General features: G+C 42.2%; 1 protein-coding gene and 1 non-coding gene across 11 annotated transcripts in view; one reads left to right on the top strand and one right to left on the bottom strand.

The window, feature by feature from the left end:
- OSBPL1A (oxysterol binding protein like 1A) overlaps positions 1–20828 on the bottom strand; it is a 223554-nt gene that overhangs the window by 24687 nt on the left and 178039 nt on the right. For all 10 annotated transcript variants that reach the window (XM_055417076.2, XM_055417078.2, XM_055417079.2 and 7 more), the window contains one exon: positions 10113–10188. In XM_055417076.2, the coding sequence (XP_055273051.2) occupies positions 10113–10188 (76 nt within the window). The remainder of the gene's footprint in view (positions 1–10112; positions 10189–20828) is intronic.
- Positions 20347–20453, top strand: LOC129549929 (U6 spliceosomal RNA). The gene has a single exon (XR_008684734.2). It is a non-coding gene; the product is annotated as a U6 spliceosomal RNA (small nuclear RNA).

The raw sequence follows: 20828 nt of genomic DNA, 5'->3' as shown, positions 1-20828 counted from the left end.
GCCAGGGCAGGGTGCGGGGGAGAGTTGCTGATTCAGGGTTGCAGAGCACCAGCCATGTGAGATGAAGAGTTTCGTGGAGAGATGGTGGCGACGGCAGCACAAGGGTAACGTACAAATGTCACTGAACCGCACGCTTACAAACAGTTCAAATGGTAACTTACACTACATGCATCTTGTAACTGAAAAAGAACAAAGAAAAGAATGGGCTGAGAGCACACGCCCCTGCTACCTAATGCCTGTGTCACTTCTCCACCAAGTGGGGACTCTGCTGTCAGGATTAGATTAGTTAGTTCACACAAAACACTCACAACAGTGCCAGGCATACATCAAGCGAGCAATACATGTCAACTATATGATCATTACTATTAACAGTACATGCAAGACTGCCAAGTCCTCCAACACTGTGAGGAGGCAAGGTGGCTTCAAAGGCTGGGATACCTTGTCCTGTCACCTGGCAGCCGAGCTGCAGAAGTGCCACGCTGGGGGCAGTGCGGCTTGAGTTCTGACCTTAAAAGGTGAGGGAGTGAGGGAAGGACACCTGTTTCTCCCCTCCTCCCCGCCCCAGCCAGGAGGCACTGTGTAGTTCTGCCAAGGCTGGCTGTCTGGTCCAATCGCCAAGAAGACAGGGGCTTCACCAGGGTGGCAATGTGCACCCTGGCCCTTGACGGCATGTGACATAAGCGATGCCATTTCTGACTCTGCTCTCTCGTTTCTACATTCTGCTTTGTGGTCACAATAGCAGGGTGAGGTTTAAAGGAATTTTAAAAGGATTTATTCTAAAGGAATGAAGAACTTTACCTGTAAGTCTGAATTTGAACTTTTCCCCTAAAAATACCAGAATGACTATTAAACACTCACTGAGGGAACAAAAGACACGCCAGTGGGTGACATCTGTTGCTTTCATAATGATGGTGGGCTTCCCAGGTGGCGCTACTGGTAAAGAATCCGCCTACCAAACCAGGAAATGCAAGAGATGTGAGTTCGATCCCTGTGTTGGGAAGATCCCCTGGAGTAGGAAATGGCACCCCACTCCAGTATTCTTGCCTGGAAGACTCCATGGGCAGAGGGGCCTGGTGGGCTACTGTCCACGGGGCCACAAAGAGTTGGAAATAACTGAGCACACTCATACACACAATGCACACACACACAATTATGGTGGCTCAGGGCTTCCCTCAAAGCTCAGTTGGTGAAGAATCCACCTCCAGTGCAGGAGACCTGTTCAATTCCTGTGTTAGGAAGATTCCCTGCAAAAGGAAATGGCAACCCACTCCAGTATTCTTGCCTGGTAATCCCACGGACAGAGGAGGCTGGCAGGTTACAGTCCATGGGGTCACAAGAGTCGGACATGACTTAGCGACTAGACAACAACGATGGCGACAGATGGGAATCCAGGCCGAGGGCCTTAAACTTTTATCTCTATAGTATGCATTGCCATACCCTCACATATATATTCCTGAGAAAATATACAAGCAAAAATGGGACAGTCACAAGCCTGCTAGATACTGGCTACTCAGCACCTGTTGGTTAGACTTCATATGAATCAGAAAGTCAATGAAAGAGTGTGGTGTCAACTCTGGAGACTAAGTTACAAAGGACATGGTTTTATCATCCATTCAATGGGCAGATTCCTTTTTAATCATTTAAAAAGCTCCCCAAATTCTAAAAAGGTCTTTAAATCCAATTTTGTAATCAAGAATAATTTAAACACCTTCCTCCTGCTTCTTTCAGTAACTCAGAATGCAAGCATTCAAGGAAATGAAAAGGCAAGCTTGTGGCCCAGGTAACAGGGAGTGGAAGGGACAGAAAAAGCCCTGATGCAGCATACAAATATAGACCCAGACAACCATAAAAACCACCTCGACTGCGTAGAACAGTCTAACAGATTATTTAAAATATAGCAATGAACTTGCAATTTTTTTGCCTCTATTAGCTTGTAATTATTATTAAATTTGGAAAGAAAGTTATAACCAACCTAGACAGCATATTAAAAAGCAGAGACATTACTTTGTCAACAAAGGTCCATCTAGTTAAAGGCTATGGTTTTTCCAGTGGTCATGTATGGATGTGAGAGTTGGACTATAAAAAAGTCTGAGTGCCAAAGAATTGATGCTTTTGAACTATGGTGTTGAAGAAGACTCTTGAGAGTCCCTTGGACTGCAAGGAGATCCAACCAGTCCATCCTAAAGGAGATCAGTCCTGGGTGTTCACTGGAAGGACTAATGTTGAAGCTGAAACTCCAATACTTTGGCTACCTGATGCGAAGAACTGACTCACTGGAAAAGACCCTGATGCTGGGAAAGATTGAGGGCAGGAGGAGAAGGGGACAACAGAGGATGAGAAGGTTGGATGGCATCACCAACTCAATGGACATGGGCTTGGGGGGACTCCGGGAGTTGGTGACGGACAGGGAGGCCTGGCGTGCTGCAGTCCATGGGGTCACAAAGAGTTGGACACGACTTAGCGACTGAACTGAACTGAATCTTACAATTATTTTAATTGTTTAAATTTATATAATGGATATATAATTAAAAACTTAGCAATACAAATTATATTTCGCTCCCTCTTGGAAATTCACAGAGACACCATTTTTACTTATAAGACAATGAAGTTTGGTACTGGATTCTCTAGATGCTGTATACAATCAACAAATATAGTATATATTCCAGTAATAGGAAAAGCAACAATGCATACTTTGAAGGTCAAGTTTCAGGAAGAAACATGAGCTAGAATGCTTTTATCACTGAAAGCTTCAGTCAGCTGGAAAAATTAAATATTTATGCCAGGCAATTCTACCTTGTGACCCAGCTGAAAGCAAAGTTTAAATTTATCCATGCAAATTAATAGCAACCAATGATGAAACCGAAGAAACTCTTAATTGCAGCTGCTCATCAGCTGACAAACTGAGAATTAAAAAAAAAAAAAAAAGCAGGCTGCTTTGTCCCTTAAGCACTATATAAACAACCCACAGGCAAGGCCAAGTCTGAAATGAAAAACAGTTTATAAGTGTTACGCCTAGCATCGTAATGGCCAACCGTGCAAATATTTAAGACCTGGGTTAGAGAGAGCAGCTCAGCTTGGGTCTTAAGCTAAGTCTGCCAGCAGGCAGGATGCTCACCCAGGTGTGTGACCCAAGCACTACATGGGCTTCTAGGTTCTTCACTGACGGGCAGCACTGGCAGCACCCTGGGCTCTGTCCCCTGGGTATGCCAAGGTTGGCATTGGATCCTCTCTCCACAACAGCCCTCCTACCTTGCACAGCTACAAAAGGCATAAAAATGTATCCTCCTTACACAGAAGGGCCTTGGACGGTCAAAGGTCTCTTCCCATCTCATGCTACCCAGTCCCCTCCCCGTCCATAAGAGGTCTATCATCTGTAAGCTGACCATCGCGTGAGGGGTTCTTGCCGTCCTAATACACCAATCACGCCCAAAGTGGCCACATCGAGACCTCGCAGGACAGCCCTTGGGGACCACTCTGGATGCACAGACTGAACAAGCCTGCCACTCTCCTGCCTTTTGCTGTGGTTACACCTCTGCTCCTTGACTCTCACAGACCAGCCCTGGGGAGCACGGCACCCAGAACAAAGGAATTACACACCAGACAGGGGTGTCTGTGTGTGAACTGAATGAACCACACCATGGATAGCTGGATGCAGCCAGTGGTTAAAAAAACAAACCGGGAGGAAAAAGACAAGAAAAGCATTGAGGGGCAATATATTCCTTTCCTATTCTTCCTGTCTCAGAGCTGAACATTTTCAGGGTTGGGAGGCTGCGCGAGTCCTCTTACTAGATCAGCAGCAGGCGGGAACATGGAAGGATGCCGAAAGCACTGGCTGGACCCTTGGACCAGAGCCACAGTCTCCACACTGTAGTCCCCGAAGGTTCCCCATGACTGTGGGCAGGGATGCTGAAGGGGAACTGACCCGCGGGTGCTCACCCTCCACATGCACTCCTACCTAAGAACTGATGGGCCAAGGATGCACCTGCATTGGAAGTCACACTGTGGCCCTTTTCCCACTTCTCCTTTTACAATGCCCTTTGTTTGATAAAGAATCTGCCTGCAATGCAGAAGACCTGGGTTCAATCCCTAGGTCGGGAAGATCCCCTGGAGAAGGGAATGACAACCTATACTGGTAGTCTTGCCTGGATAATTCCATGGACAACCCACAGAGTTGCAAAGTGTCAGACACAACTGAGCAACTAACATTTTCACTTTGCATTTACTTGGTGCAGGGAGAGGTGGGAAATCCCACCCCTTACACCATCCTGAATCCTAGCGTAGCAGTTTTGCCCCAGTGTGTGAAAATCTTCAGGGCACCAAGTAAAGGAAGTTTAGAAATACAGTACTGGCCACACTGCTATATTTTAAATGGATAACCAACAAGGTCCTATTGTACTGCACAGCTAACTCGGCTCAATGTTATGTGGCAGCTTGGACTGGAGGGAGTTTGGGGGAGAATGGATATATGTATATGCATGGCTGAGTGTCTTCGCTGTTCACCTGAAACCATCACAACATTGTGAATTGGCTATAACCCAATGCAAAATAAAAAGTTGAAAACAAAGAAGAAAGAAATATAGTACTGGTTAGTACCAAGGAAATCTCCCTAAGTCAAGGCCCTGTTGTTTTTGATAAGACAAAGACCCAGCATTAGAAGCAGGGTCTTCCAGTCACTTCTCGGATATTTATTTCAGATCACTGCAGAGTAGGGTGGTAGGGATGACACATTTTGTTTAACTACTTTGCCTCCTCTGCCTCCTGTCTCTTAAGTCGGTATTTATGATATAATATACCCGTTTGGGCAATGCTCCAAATCTTATCTAGTGCTTATATTTAGAATTCAAGAATGAGACAGTTGTCACAGTGACACAGACCAACGTGTTTAATCTGAACCCAAAAATAAGATCACAGTCCTGACAGTGACTGACCAGGGATGCGTCTGGGTCTGAGGTCACTTGGCAGGTATTCTGCGTCAAGGGAATGAGATGAGTCTGAGGTTTTCAGGGAAAACATTTAAAGCTCATGGTAAGACAAAAGTATTTCATGAAAAAAAGATTATACAAGGTGTGCTTTAGGGAAAATATGTTCCGTTTTCTCAACCCTTTCTTAGTACTGCAAGGCAGATGTGAGTTATAGGAGTCGAAGTTGAGAGCCCTGGGAAGCGTCTCTGCTGCGTTTCCCAGAGACCGAGATGCCCACGACTCCAGGGAGGGTAACAAGACCTCCTGCAAGTTAAGAGTTTTCAAATGTGGTTTCCAATAACGTTAAAAGAAGTCTTAATTGAGCTGTCAACTCGCGGATCATAAAAAATTATTTTTGATGGATGATATGTTACCATTTGACTCTTGACGTACTGTCAGGAAAAGGCCAAAGAACGGATGATATTGCTAGATATCAAAAAAACACAGAACTCCCACTCCCATCTATTAATATAAGCAAGGCTTCTTAATCTTCAAATCTACTAAAAAATAAGGACATAATTGTTACTGCCCTGTCTCATTCTAGCAGTGCGTGAAATTCATTCTCGGATATCTTAACCCAAATGAAAAAATCCTTTTTAATGAATAACATTTTATCTTTTGTGGTACAGTTTCATAAATTTTGTAATATTTGTTATTTTGATCATTCATGTAAGAAGAAATTGAAACTTTTAGGACTCAAGTCTTATGGCCATAAAATATAAATTCTTAAATTTTAATTTTACTCTATATTTTGGGGATAGCAAAGTATGATAGGGTACTCAATAAAAGACTTACAAAGATGAAAAAAATTAGTTAGGGTAATACTCTATAGTAAATACAGAGTGGAAATAGGAGTTAAAGGAGCAAAAAACAGAAAAAGTTTTCAATTTCTTATGGAATTTGGTTGTACTGGGTAACTTTAAGAATGATAGAATATTTTCACTTTAGTAACTCAGTATTTACAATATAACAGATCTTCCTCACCCTTTTATAATCAAATATTAATATTCTATGACTTCAAGACATTTAGCAGAAGTGCCCTCAGGTGCAGGCACCTAATCAAATTTTGTGTCCGGATGCCTTGGTTGCTCAACCTGGGGCAGGTTCTGGTTTCCAAAGTCGCTAAGCATGGTGCCCCATGACCTAACCACTGGGTGAGTCCTGCTGACAAATCATAAAAGGATTGCAGAGAAGAGGAGAAAGAAAACAGGGGAAACAGAAGACAATGGGATTATGACACCAGAATCCTTTAAAGGATGATGGGAGTAAGGAAATAAGGAACAAAGAATTCAAATGCCTCACCAACACCAGTATTAACGCTCAGATGGGAATCTGTTTGGTAAAAGCTTCAATCACAGAGAGATTTAGGATTGAATTCCAGTTATGTAAAGGATTCATTTTGTGTAGTATATAACCCAACATTGGGTAACATAATCCTGTCCAAAACAGATTGGGAGGAAAAAAAAAAAAAAGGGTGTCATTAGTTTTGGAAATCTAAGTCTCTATACTCTTTTGGGAGAGAAAGCAAAGTAAAATGTGTTCTGTATGTGGCAGTGGAGGATGGAGCACAGTGAGCCCGACTGGAGTAGGTGCTCAGGGGCCCAGGACGTCACATGCCTGAAGACACTGACTTTCTTTCCTGATTGGTGGTGGTTAGGCGCTAAGTCGTGTCCGACTCTTTGTGGACTGTAGCCCGCCAGGCTCCTCTGTCCACGGCATTTTCCAGGCAAGAATACTGGAGTGGGTTGCCATTTCCTCCTCCATTCCTTCCTGATAAAATGAAGTTATACCTAGGCCACACCTGGCAGGCAAGCGCCTACCATGGATTCTTAAAAGCCATGTCTTACTGGCTTCCTGACACTACGCCATAAACTACAACATCATAAATGAGGAGCATTGGTTTCTGAGGAAGCTGGGACCAGACCCCAGATGAACAGGAACTGGGAGGTTTCCAGCAGAATGTCCACACTCCCCACTCTGCTCTCATGTGCTCAAGTCGACAGAGACGTCGTGAAAAGCTGTGGTGCAGATCAAATTTCCTCTGCAACTTTTAAGACCTCTTATCATAAAAAGGTCAGCCAGGGCTTCCCTACTGACTCAGATTGTAAAGAGTCCACCTGCAATGCGGGAGACCAGGTTCAATCCCTGAGTCGGGAAGATCCCCTAGAGAAGCGAATGGCAACCCACTCCGGTATTCTTGCCTGGAGAAAGCCATGGACAGAGGAGCCTGGTGAGCTACAGGCCACGGGGCTGCAGAGAGTCAAACACAACTGAGCGACCAACACTTTCTTTTCATCATGAAAAGAAGAAACTGAATGTGAAGCTATGGGAAGAGCCAGCTGAAGGGTCTGTCCACGGCTTCTGAGATCTACTCACACAGAAGGGACCTGAAGCCAAGTGTCTGGACTGTTAAGTGGAACAGAATCACCGAAGTGCAGTAGGAGAGTTTTCAAATCTACCTTCACTTTAAATAAGAATTCTAGTTGGTTTCACAGCCATCCAGCGCCTTACACAGGCTGCTTCCTGAGGGGTGCTAAGTTGCTTCAGTCGTGTCTGACTCTTTGTAACTCCATGGACTGTAGCCCACCAGGCTCCTCTGTCCATGGGATTTTCCAGGCAAGAATACTGGAGTGGGTTGTCATTTCCTTCTCCAGGGGATCTTCCTGACCCAGGGATTGAACCTGTGTCTCTTATGTCTCCTACACTGGCAGGCAGGCTCTCTACCACTAGCACCACCTGGGACTGACACGTTGTAGTTGAGGTGATAAACTCTATGAATGCGAACGCCTTCTAATTTTTGACCTATTTTCCTTGGGAGGGGGGAGAAGGAGGCAGATATGAGAGGCGTTGATACCGAAAACTACTTTAAAAGTTTATTCTGGGGATGTTACTTGCTTTCTCTCTCAAGACCTGTTGTTCTTTAAATCTCCATTGTGCCCAACGCTGGCCCCTTTCGACTGGTTCTGCTGCCCTTTAGAGGGGAGCCCACAACAGCGCCCAAAGAACAATACTTCCAAATGCCAGATCACGCTAATAAATATTCATCTAGAACGTTACTCTCTTATAAAACCTCACCAGAGAACACTCGCCCCAAATATTACCTCCCCTGCAGCTCTTTCTCTATGATTTTATTCGGAAAGTTCTACAGATACAAGTTTCAAAACATGCCGTGGTCCCCTTTCAGCCCAAACAGCTCTGCTTTTATTTGCTTTATCTATGATTCAGCCTGTCTCTGTACAAACAGTTCTGCACCTAAAAATAAAGGTAAAACCATTCTTCTGAAGAAATAGCGCATCTTTCAAAGTATGCAGGTACAAGCCAACATAACATTATTTACCATCTTTTAAAAGGATGGTTAATTTCCATTTAGACATAATGCTTGTTTGACGCATACACCAGATGATTATCAGTAGCCTGAACAAACTCATGACACTACTGCTAAATCTGACATCCAGTGAGACAGGAGAAGGTAGGTGACAAACTTAAGCAAGAGAAATACAGAAAGCTGTACTTTCCCTGATCACCAAAAAACACCAAACCACATCTGGTTTTCATACGAATTCTGCTGACTCAACAAACGTGATACCAATTCTGCATAACTGTGGATTTCATACACTGTGCTGCACTCTCTCAGTCGTGTCCGACTCTTTGCAATCAAATGGACAGTAGCCTGTCAAGCTCCTCTGTCCCTGGGGATTCTCCAGCCAAGAATACTGGAATGGGCTGTCATGCCCTCCTCCAAGGGATCGCCCTGACCCAGGGAATCAAACCCAGGTCTCAAACACTGTAGGCGGATTCTTTACTGTCTGAGTCACCAGGGAAGCCCTTTCATTAGCTTGTTACAAAATCGATTTAATGAGCCAAAGTCAGCACTGATCTAATAGAAAAATATCACTTGCGTTAATGATGAGCATTTTTTTTTATGAAACTAGCTTTAATTTTAAACACACACATACTTACATACTTACATATTGGATCTCACTGATAATTATGTTTACTAAGGGTTTGAAAATATTAATTCTATAGGATATCATTTTCTGTCCTGAAAATTCCAGTTCTTAAGAGATTAATATGTATACTTAACATTTTATTTAAGCATATAGACATTTGCCTAAATACATTTGCTTTGTCCTGTTGAGTCTTAATGTAAACAAAATGGAGTTAGAGTCCAGGTGTTCTGATTAAATGGGATTGAAAAGTGAAAGTGAAAGTCTCTCAGTTGTGTCCGACTCTTCGGCCTTATGGACTATACAGTCCATGGAACTCTCCAAGCCAGAATACTGGAGTGGGTAGCCTTTCCTTCCTCCAGGGGATCTTCCCAACCCAGGGATTGAACCCAGGCCTCCAGCATTGCAGGCAGGTCCTTTACCAGCTGAGCCACAAGCAAAGCCCAAGAATACCCAAGTGGGTAGCCTATCCCTTCTCCTGGGGAATCTTCCTGACCCAGGAATCGAACTGGGGTCTCCTGCATTGCAGGCAGATTCTTTACCAACTGAGCTATCAGGGAAACCCTAAGTGTCGTTAACTATCGATAATAATGTTGAGCATTAACCTAAACCAGGGTCTGTCCTGACATTTTACATAAGTTATTTTATGTATCTCTCAACACAGCTATACTTTATAGTACTTTACTAATTATTCTTCTAACTTTACTCAGGGAAGCAAGGCAACTTGCCCAGGATAAATCTTGTTATCCAGCTACAGAGAGGTTAGCTGAATTACTCTCCATGCAGTGAAAGTGAAAGTGAGGTCACTCAGTCATGTCCGACTCTTAGCGACCCCATGGACTGCAGCCTACAAGGCTCCTCCAGCCATGGGATTCTCCAGGCAAGAAGAGTACTGGAGTGGGGTGCCAGTGCCTTATCCAGAGTAATTCCATGGGTACATACAAATGTGGTGTGACAATGGCGCAAGAGCATTTTCTTTTCCTATTTCCTTGTAATGAAAAGTCACATGAAAGTCATACTAAATAGCATAATAAATGGTTAAAATTCTGTCAGGAAAACCTAGTGTTAAGACTTTTCCTAATTTCTGGTTCTCAAAAGTTTTCAGAAACGTTGTGAATCACTTATGCCAACATTGAGATTCTCTTCCAAGGATATGCATGAAACACCTATCAGCTTCATGTTGTGGAAATGAGAGTTAACTTACCATTCCGATACATTTTCTGAGGATGCTCCAGATACTGAAGTCATTTCTGGAAAACATAGGGGAGGGCAGGCTTGTTCTGGAAAAAAAGAAAAAAATAATAATTTAATAGCACTGAGACATTAATATGCATATAAAAATCTGCATGTGCAAATGCAACAACATGAAAGATACTAAATATCACTAGTCATTAGGGAAATGCAAATTAAAACCACAATAAGATATCACCTCACACCTGTAATAGCATCACCCAAAAGATAAGGGATTACAAATGCTGACATGAAAGTGGAGAAAAACGAAGGTCGTGCACCGTTGGTGGGACCTTAAGCTGGTACAGCCACTGCAGAAAACAGTATGGAGGGTCCTCAAAAGATTAAAATTGAACTCGCATAATATCTACCAATTCTACTTCTGGCAACACATTAAATACTAACCTGAAAAGATGTCTATATCCCTATGTTCACTGAAGCATTGTTTATGAAAGCCAAGACATGGTAATAACCTGAGGGTCCACTGATGGATGAACAAGAAGATGTGGTAAGTACTTCTCTCTCTGTCTCTCTCACAGACACACATACCCACACACTCACAAAGAGAGGAGTATTATTCAACCATAAAAAATGCGGAGACCTGACCATCCGCAACAAAACTGATGGACCTTGAAGGGATTGTGTTAAGTGAAACAAGTCAGACAAAGAAATACTTTACGATGTCACTTACATGTGGAATCTAACAGTAATGACAACAAAAGCCACTCACGAAAAAAGATCAGATTTGTGGCTGGAGAGAAATGGAGAAAGGTGGTCAACATGCACAAACTTTCAATTATAAGATAAAGAAGTACCATGGATGTAATAGGGAACACTGGAAGATACAATTAAGATACATTGTGAAGATAAGAAAGTAGATTTTAGAGGTCTCATCACCAGGAGAAAAAAAAAAAAAGTTCTCTTTTTATCTATATGAGATGATGGATGACGACTAAATCTACTGTGGTAATCATGTCACAATACTGCGAAATGTAACATACATGTAACTCAAACCACCGTACTGAACACCTTAACCTTAGTGAGGTATATCAGTTATTTCACAACAAAACTGGAGAAAAATGTGCATCATCATAGAAAGGCTAGAACACGGTCATTCTGGGCTTATCTCCCTTCAGTTCAGTTCAGTTCAGTTCAGTCGCTCAGTCGTGTCCGACTCTCCGCGACCCCATGAATCACAGCACGCCAGGCCTCCCTGTCCATCACCAACTCCCGGAGTTCACTCAAACTCATGTCCACAGAATCGGTGATGCCATCCAGCCATCTCATTCTCCGTCGTCCCCTTCTCCTCCCGCCCCCAACCTTTCCCAGCATCAGAGTCTTTTCCAGTGAGTCAACTCGTCGCATGAGGTGGCCAAAGTATTGGAGTTTCAGCTTTAGCATCAGTCCCTCCAATGAACATCCAGGATTGATCTCCTTTAGAATGGACTGGTTGGATCTCCTTGCAGTATAAGGGACTGCTTATCTCCCTAGTCACTGCTATTTTGGGCCCTGAAAAAGTTTCAGATCAACTGAAAAAGTTTCAGAGCAGTTTCGCCCCACATCTTCACAACTGTCCTGATCAGAATTCTCCTAACCCTCCTGTGCTGGTGTCCAGCTATTCAAACCACCCGAGGGACACTGTTCTTTCACAAGCTGGCATATCTGACCTGCTGTCTGGTCTAAGACAGACCTATCACATTCTGATACTCAATTATTTTCTTTTCGCTATTAAATAATGGAAACAAAAATGCCATCAGAGAACCTGGTATCAGGTTGTTTTTAAGAAATTAAATGGGAAAATGCCAACTCCAAACCCAAAGTAAAATTTAGGCTGTGCATCATATATCAGTACTTTCCCGGAGATACTGATACTGAACCAAACTCAACCAATTCTGGATTTACAGGAAAATCCTTCACAAATTAACCTCTAGAGAAGGAACATCCCCAAAGCCTCTGCAGGGGCTGAGAAGTTGCTGAGAGGAGGGTGGCTGTTGCCGGCGAAGGGTCTGCTGTTCCGATGAGCACACACCTGAGCTCAGGCATCCTGAGACCTCAGCACTACCAGGGGCAGGAGCAGGGGGTGCCCGGAACAACTTCCTGAAACACCCTTATAATGATGCTTTCTTTTGCATCATCTTAGGTTATGGTCAAGGGTGCTGGTTTTCCAATGCTGTTTGAAACATACCTGTGTAACTAAAATATTAAAGAAAATTTGAGAGAATAGCATTGAGATATATACATTACCATGTGTAAAACAGATGACCAGTGAAAGTTCGATGTATGAATCAGGGCACCCAAAGTCAGTGCTCTGGGACGACCTAGAGGGATGGGGTGGGGAGGGAGTTGGGAGTGGGGTTCAGGATGAAGGGGAAACACGGACACTGTGGCCGATTCATGTTGATGTATGGCAAAAACCATCACTATATTGTAAAGTAATTATCCTCCAATTAAAATAAATTTAAAAAAGAGAAAATATTAAAAATTTTACCTTCTATAGAATCTATATTCTATAAACTACTTCGAATTATACAAGTTACTAAAATTTTAAGTTTTTAAATAAATAATATTTTAAGATCCTCTGTGGCAGAATCCTTCTGATTCTCCTTTTTTGGAACATACACTGCTCATTTGGCAGATTTGTTATCTGCCCAATCTGCTGGATAAGTGGCCACAGATGGTACTGAAATCACATTCTCTATGCAGTCTAAGACTATCAATCTCGATGACATGAACAATTGAATCAAGGGGTAGAATCTCTGCCATTACTTAGCATTTGCATGTATAATACAGTTTTAGAGATGCATATCAACTACATTTTTCATCTCTTGTCTATTAAAAAACAAAGTCTATGTCTAGGAAGTTATAAGCCTAAAATAAGTTTTGTGAAAACTGAATAAGGGACTGCATTGTCCCTGACAGATGCTTACATTAAATGTACGTGTTTGGGTTACTATTCTAATTAAAGGCAAGAAGAACCAAAAATCAAGACATATTTTGCAAGCAAGAAGGCAGGAGATAAGAGAGATCCAAGCTTTACTTGGAGTAGAGGTTTAAGTATTTGATGAATGAGTTTTGGAAATTTATAAGGCCTTTTGGTATACATTATACCTTTCATAAAGAATCTAGAGGGGTAGGATGATGTGGGAGGGAGGTTCAGGAGGGAGGGGACATGTGTATACCTATGGCTGATACATGCTGATGTATGGCAGAAACCAAAGCAATATTGTAAAGCAATTATCCTTCAATTTAAATTAAAAACTAAATTAAAGAAAAGATTTTGGTTTATGTTGTGCTACTCAAGAGATCAGTACTAGGATCACTGGTGGAAGCTACAGGACAGCTAAGGTAAATATAATATAAACCTAACATTATATAAAGCTAACATAACAGCTATGAGCCTCCTTGGTGGCTCAGTGGTAAAGAATCCACCTGTCAATGCAGGAGACACAGGTTTGATCCCTGGGTCAGAAGATTCCCTGGAGAAGGAAATGGCAACCCACTTCAGTATTCTTGCCTGGAGAATCCCATGGACAGAGGAGCCTGGTGGGCTACAGTCCATGGGGTTGCAAAAGAGTCAGTCATAACTTAGGTACTAAATAACAACATAACAGCTAACATAAAACATAACCTGTCTTATAGTTAATTCCAAATACGGGAGACAAGAGATCTCAACAAGAAAGGGCTTCAAACAGATGCTGGAGGATCCCTTTTGGTCACGGCCCTGATAGGCATTCCTAAGCTAGGTGGGAAGCTGGTCTCCATAAGCTCGTCCAGGGATGTTGCTCAACATCCCACATGGAACAAGACAGGTCACCACACCATAAAATTATACATCTTCTAAAGAGCCTCTTGATGAAGGTGAAAGAGGAGAGTGAAAAAATTGGCTTAAAGCTCAACATTCAGAAAACTAAGATCATGGCATCTGGTCCCATCACTTCCTGGAAAATAGATGGGGAAACAGTGGAAACAGTGGCTAACTATTTTTTGGGGCTCCAAAATCACTGCAGATGGTGACTGCAGCCATGAAATTAAAAGATGCTTGCTCTTTGGGAGGAAAGTTATGACCAACCTAGATAGCATATTAAAAAACAGAGACATTACTTTGACAACAAAGGTCCATCTTGTCAAGGCTACGGTTTGTCCAGTAGTCATGTATGGATGTGAGAGTTGGACCATAAAGAAAGCTGAGTGCCGAAGAATTGATGCTTCTGAACTGTGGTGTTGGAGAAGACTCTTGAGAGTCCCTTGGACTGCAAGGAGATCCAACCAGTCCATCCTAAAGGAGATCAGTCCTGAGTGTTCATTGGAAGGACTGATGCTAAAGCTGAAACTCCGATACTTTGGCCACCTGGTGCAAAGAACTGACTCATTGGAAAAGACCGTGATGGTTAGAAAGATTGAGGGCAGGAGGAGAAGGAGATGATAGAGGATGAGATGGTTGGATGGCATCACCGACTCAGTGGACATGAGCTTGGGTAAACTTCGGGAGTTGGTGATGGACAGGGAGGCCTGGTGTGCTGCGGTCCATGGGGTCACAAAGAGTTGGACACGACTGAGCGACTGAACTGACCTGAACTGAATGTCAGTAGTGCCAAAGTCGAAAGACTTACCATAGAAATGGGACTTCCCCAGTGGCTCAGATGGTAAAAGAATTCGACCGCAATGCAGGAGACCTGGGTTCAATCCCTGGGTCAGGAAGATTCCCTAGAGAAGAGAATGACTACCCACTCCAGTATTCTTGCCTGGAGAAGTCCATGGACAGAGCAACTTGGCGGGCTATGGTCCATGGAGTCGCAAAGAAGCTGGACACGACTGAGCAACTAACACATACCGTACACTATATCACAGAAATATGAGAGTTTCATAGATAATTTTAAACTTTGTAGTGTCCTTTTTTTTAAAAAGCAACAAGATAAATTAATTTTAATAATATAGTTGATTTAACTCAATAGGGTCCAAAATATTAGCACTTCAAATGTAATCAATGTAAAAATATTAGTGAGATATTTTATACTTCTCCTCACACCATGTCTTCAAAATCCAGTGATTTTACACTTAAAGCACATCTCAATTTAGCAACCACATTTTTAACAAAGTGAAATGTAGTCTTATCAAAGCAGTAATGTTATGTTTAATGGCAAAATACTTTGTACTGCTTCACTTTTACAAACTGCATTATGAAATTAACACAATAAAATATATCCTTATTAAAATTAAATAAGATTAAAGACTCAGTTCCTTGGTCACACTAGACACACTTCAAATGCTCAAAAATCACCTGTGTCTACTATTGGACATAATGGATTTCCGTGATTATTTCTGAACACAAAAGGCTAAGATTGCTCTCAGATTGTAGAGAAGAGCACAAAATTACTCACTTACATGAGTCTAAAGTCAATGAGAAGTAAAATAGTCTATAGCCCAATCATTAATAGGATATGAAATCTGCAGTATTTTCTAAAGAAGCAGAGGGAATGGATTTTTTAAAATTAAGCAGATCAAAGTTTTAAAAAAAAATGATTTGTACTTAAAAGGGCATGTTTCTATATTTTAAATGCTCACTCCTTCCACGTGAAGGTAGGGAAGAATAATAAGAATTCCCTACCGATCTTGGATGAGGCAGCGTTACTCCAGGCAGAAATCAGAACCATGGAGAGCGGGCCTCAGAGTTTCCAGGCTGCGCACACAGATCAATCATTCTTTCGCCTTCGAGTTTATCTGAGAGTCATTATCCTGAATTCTATGCTTCCTTTTTCCCTTCACACAGAGAGAAAACACCCTGTACCAGGGACTGAGAGCGATGTGGCCTGGTTCTATTTTCAACCATACAGATGCCACTGTGGACACAAGGGTACAATGACCGGTCTTTAAAGGAAGGTCCCGTCCCAGTTGCTTCATCCCCGTGCTGCCCGGTGCTCAGCCGCTGCCCCGACACCATGTCCTGCATCACAGGGTGTACACAGACCCCCAGCTGAACCGAGTTAACATGAAGCGTGACTCACAAAGGCTGTGCTGGGTTCCCCTTGCTCTGAACACACTGTGCAAATTCAGACCACTGGCCCCCACACCTTTGGGAGATGCTTCTGTGTTCATCAGGTCACTGAGCTCCTCTGGCTCTTGGGAATGGACACGGAAGTGCCCCACGGGAACGCCAGCACATGCCGTGTAGGCCCTCACACAAGGGCAGGAAAAACCCAGGGGAAGGGATCCAGGGCTGCAGCCCATGCCCCTGCCTCCCCGCATGAAAGTGAAAGTGAAAGTCACTCAGTTGACCTTTTGCGACCCCATGGACTATACAGTCCCTGGAATTCTCCAGGTCAGAATACTGCAGTGGGTAAGCTGTTCCCTTAACCTAGGGCTAATCTCAAGCAGGGTGACTTGGCTGGCTGATCTACTTCAGGTGGCAGCTACATTTGCAGTAAGAAAAGGGACATCTGAGATGGACCTAGAGATTGTCCTACTGAGTGAAGTCAGACAGAGAAAGACCTATACAGATGATGTTGCCTATATGTTGAATCTAAAAAACTGGTTCAGGGTTGAGCTCCCTGTGTTATACAGCAACTTCCCATTAGCTAGTTATTTTACATATGGTAATGTATACATTTCAGTGGTATATGGTACTTTTTCAATTCCTTCCTTTCCCCCACTGTGCCCAAAGTTGGTTCTCTATGTATGCATCTATATTCCTGCCCTGCAAATGGGTTCATCAGTACCATTTTTCTAGATTCCATATGGATGCATTAATATATTTGTTTTTATCTTTCTGACTGACTTTACTCTGTATAACAGGCTCCAGGTTCATTCACCTCACTAGAACTGACTCAAATCTGTTCCTTTTTATGCCTGAATAATATCCCACATATACCACAACTTCCTCATCTATTTCATCTGGACATCTAGGTTGCTTCCATGTCCCAGTTATTGTAAAGAGTGCTGCAAAAAACACTGGGGTACACAGGCCAATTTTCAATTATGGTTTTCTTAGGGTATATGCCCAGTAGTGGGATTGCTGGGTCAGATGGTAGTTTTACGCCTAGTGTTTTAAGGAATCTCCATACCATTCTCCCGGCAATCTTGATTCCAGCTTGTGCTTCTTCCAGCCCAGCGTTTCTCATGATGTACTCTGCATATAAGTTAAACAAGCAGGGTGACAATATACAGCCTTGACTTACTCCTTTCCCTGTTTGGAGCCAGTCTGTTGTTCCATGTCCAGTTCTAACTGTTGATTCCTGACCTGCATACAGGTTTCTCAAGAGGCAGGTCAGGTGGTCTGGTATTTCCATCTCTTTCAGAATTTTCCACACTTTATTGTGATCCACACAGTCAAAGGCTTTGGCATAGTTAATAAAGCAGAAATAGATGTTTTTCTGGAATTCTCTTGCTTTTTCCATGATCCAGCAGATGTTGGCAATTTGATCTCTGGTTCCTCTCCCTTTTCTAAAACCAGCTTGAACATCTGGAAGTTCACGGTTCATGTATTGCTGAAGCCTGGCTTGGAGTGAGTGACTGAACTGAACTGATACCGTTCTCCAAAGTGGCTATTATCTATTTACATTCCCACCAACAGTGCAAGAGGGTTCCCTTTCCTTCACACCCTCTCCCTCATTTATTGTTTGTAGATTTTCTGATGATGGCTATTCTGACAGGTAGTGAGGTGATAACTCACTGCAGTTTTGATTTGCATTTCTCTAATAAGATTCGATCCCTGGGTCGGGAAGATCCCCTGGAGAAGGAAATGGCAACCCACTCCAGTATTATTGCCTGGAAAATCCCATGGACAGAGAAGCCTCGTAGGCTACAGTCCACGGGGTCGCAAAGAGTCGGACACGACTGAGCGACTGAACGGAACGGAATAAGGAGAGATGCTCATGTGTCTGCTGGCCATCTCTAAGCAATGCGATTTTAAATGCACTCCAATGTGCTAATTTCAAGAAATGAGGTTGGTTGGTGTTCCAGAGTATGCTTAAATTCCACAATTCTTAATTTCCCCTATCTTCATTCATATCCTCCGTTATTTCTGTACACCTTTGTCACTTACTAGAGACTGTGGTTCCCCCTGAGATCAGGGACTATGTCTTACTCTCTTCTGCATGCCCCACATTGCAGAGTATTTTGCATGTTAACAGGTGCGGTATGTTTTACCTAACACCTCAAGTTAAAATGGGCAACAGAAAGAAAACCAGTGAAAAAAATGAAAGATATGGATAAGTGTCAAGTGAGGCATGAAGAACACAGATAATCAAATTTTCTGCCTTTAAGTCATCTCTTAAGAAAACATTTTCAAAACCAAATTCCTTAACATACATTTTCAGTTCCATTTCTTAACTCTTCTGAAGGAATCACCATTTTTAGCAGAATATTCATTAGGATATTTAGAAAAGCATAAAACAATCTAATTCTAACCTTTGATTCAAGTTCAAAAGAATCCTAAGAACTAAAAATCTAAGAAAATAATTTCGTAGAGAAGCAGACTTTAATCATGTGCAACTGTAACACTGAAAGCTTGTATGTGCACACTTACACATGTGTTATGTGCTTTATACTGATGTGTATCTTCTCGCAATTATTAGGTGCTAATCACCTCTCCTTTTCAACTATCAGAATTCTTCTTCTCTTTTCCCCCAAGTCTTCCCTTCCATAAGTCCCAATTTAAATATAACCCTAACGAACACAGCTTGTATTTGAAATTAACCGTTTGTAATTTTGCTTGCACTACTGATGTTTGCTAAACACCCAAAATGAAAGTCTTCCAAACAAGGAAGCCATTCGGAATAAACTACAAAATAAAATTATATTCAAAAAATTGAAGACCAGATTTCAAAATGATGCTGCATGAGCAAATTATCATAGTAATTAAAAGCCTTATTTTCACAAATTATGTAAAATCTTACATAGTTCATCTGGGGTACAATTCTCAAATCTTTTATAAATGTTTAAAGAAAATATTGGGCAGAAAAGCACTGCTGCTGCTGCTGCTAAGTCACTTCAGTCGTGTGCGACTCTGTGCGACCCCACAGACGGAAGCCCACCAGGCTCCCCCGTCCCTGGGATTCTCCAGGCAAGAACACTGGAGTGGGATGCCATTTCCTTCTCCAATGTGTGAAACTGAAAAATGAAAGTGAAGTCACTCGGTCATGTTTGACTCGTAGCGACCCCAAGGACTGCAGCCTACCAGGCTCCTCTGTCCATGGGATTTTCTAGGCAAGAGTACTGGAGTGGCTTGCCATGGCCTTCTCTGAGAAAAGCACTACTCTCACTTAATTAAAAAGTATCAAGTTCCATTTTTGGAAATGGATCACTCCTCTCTATCCTTTCTTCCTCCTGGTCAGGACAAAGAACTATAGAGAATATAACACTCTTATTAACCCTCCACTCATAACTGAAGAATATGCAAGGCTTCTGTTGAGCATTCACTTAAATTCTTATTACATGAGATTCTAAACTCTGTTGAACCTGTGGTTGGAACACGGCAGGTACTCAGTAAATGTTGTTGAGATTTTATGCCAGTTGGTTTTCTGTTAACTAGGGCTCTAGGTTGAGTCCCATAATCCATTTGTCCTATAATTATTCAGTAGCAATCAAAAAGGTCTATTTATTTACTCCCAAACTGTAATGTCATTCTCATTGAAAGATACTGATGAAGTTAACTTGAAGAACACACATCATTAATGATATCAGAGAGAACCAAGGACAATGGTTAATATCTGGGGGAGGCAGAGGCAAAGATTTCTTAGAGTGGACACAAAAAAGCCCTAACATAAGAGAGAAAAGCTGTAAAATGGATTTCATAAAACTAAAAAATTCTGTTCAAAGAAGGTATTAAGATGTCTATTTATTATTAAGGCAATGGAAAGGTAAGCTATCCACTCAGAGAAAATATACATGCTTTATATGTCCATCCTAAAGGAAATCAGTCCTGAACATTCATTGGAAGGACTGATGGTAAAGCTGAAACTCCAATACTTTGGCTACCTGATGCGAAGAACTGACTCATTGGAAAAGACCCTGATGGGAAAGATTGAAGGCAGGAGGAGAAGGGGACGATGGAGGATAAGATGGTTGGATGGCATCACTGACTTGATGGACATGAGTCTGGGTAGACTCTGAGAGCTGGTGATGGACAGGGAAGCCTGGCGTGCTGCACCCCATGGGGTCGCAGAGTTGGACACGACTGAGTTGAACATATATTTGATAAAGGATTATATCCAACGCTTGCTTCAGCAGCATATATACTAAAATTGGAATGATACAGAGAAGATTAGCATGGACACGGTTCAAGGATGACACACAAAGTCATGAAGTGTTCCACATATTTATAAAGTTGATAATTAATGAGAATCTACTATACAGCACAACCTACTATACCCAAATGGGAAGGAAATCCAAAAGAGAGGGGATATATGTAAACATATAGCTGATTCACTTTGCTGTACAGCAGAAACAGAACACTGTAAAGCAACTATATTCCACTAAAAATTAATTTTAAAAATTAATAAAAATTATATCCAAAATATAGAAAGAGTTCCTAGAAACCAATAATACAAAGACATACAAGAAAACTTTAAAACTGACTCATAGGGGAGGGAGGTGGGCAGGGGTTCAGGATGGGGAACACATGTACACCCGTGGTGGATTCATGTCAATGTATGGCAAAACCAATATAATATTGTAAAGTAATTAGCCTCCAATT

The sequence above is a fragment of the Moschus berezovskii genome, chromosome 28, assembly GCF_049115385.1.
Source record: "Moschus berezovskii isolate FMDL1 chromosome 28, NW_MosBer_1.0, whole genome shotgun sequence".
Lineage (NCBI taxonomy): Eukaryota > Metazoa > Chordata > Mammalia > Artiodactyla > Moschidae > Moschus > Moschus berezovskii.
This window is presented reverse-complemented; position numbering and strand designations above follow the sequence as displayed.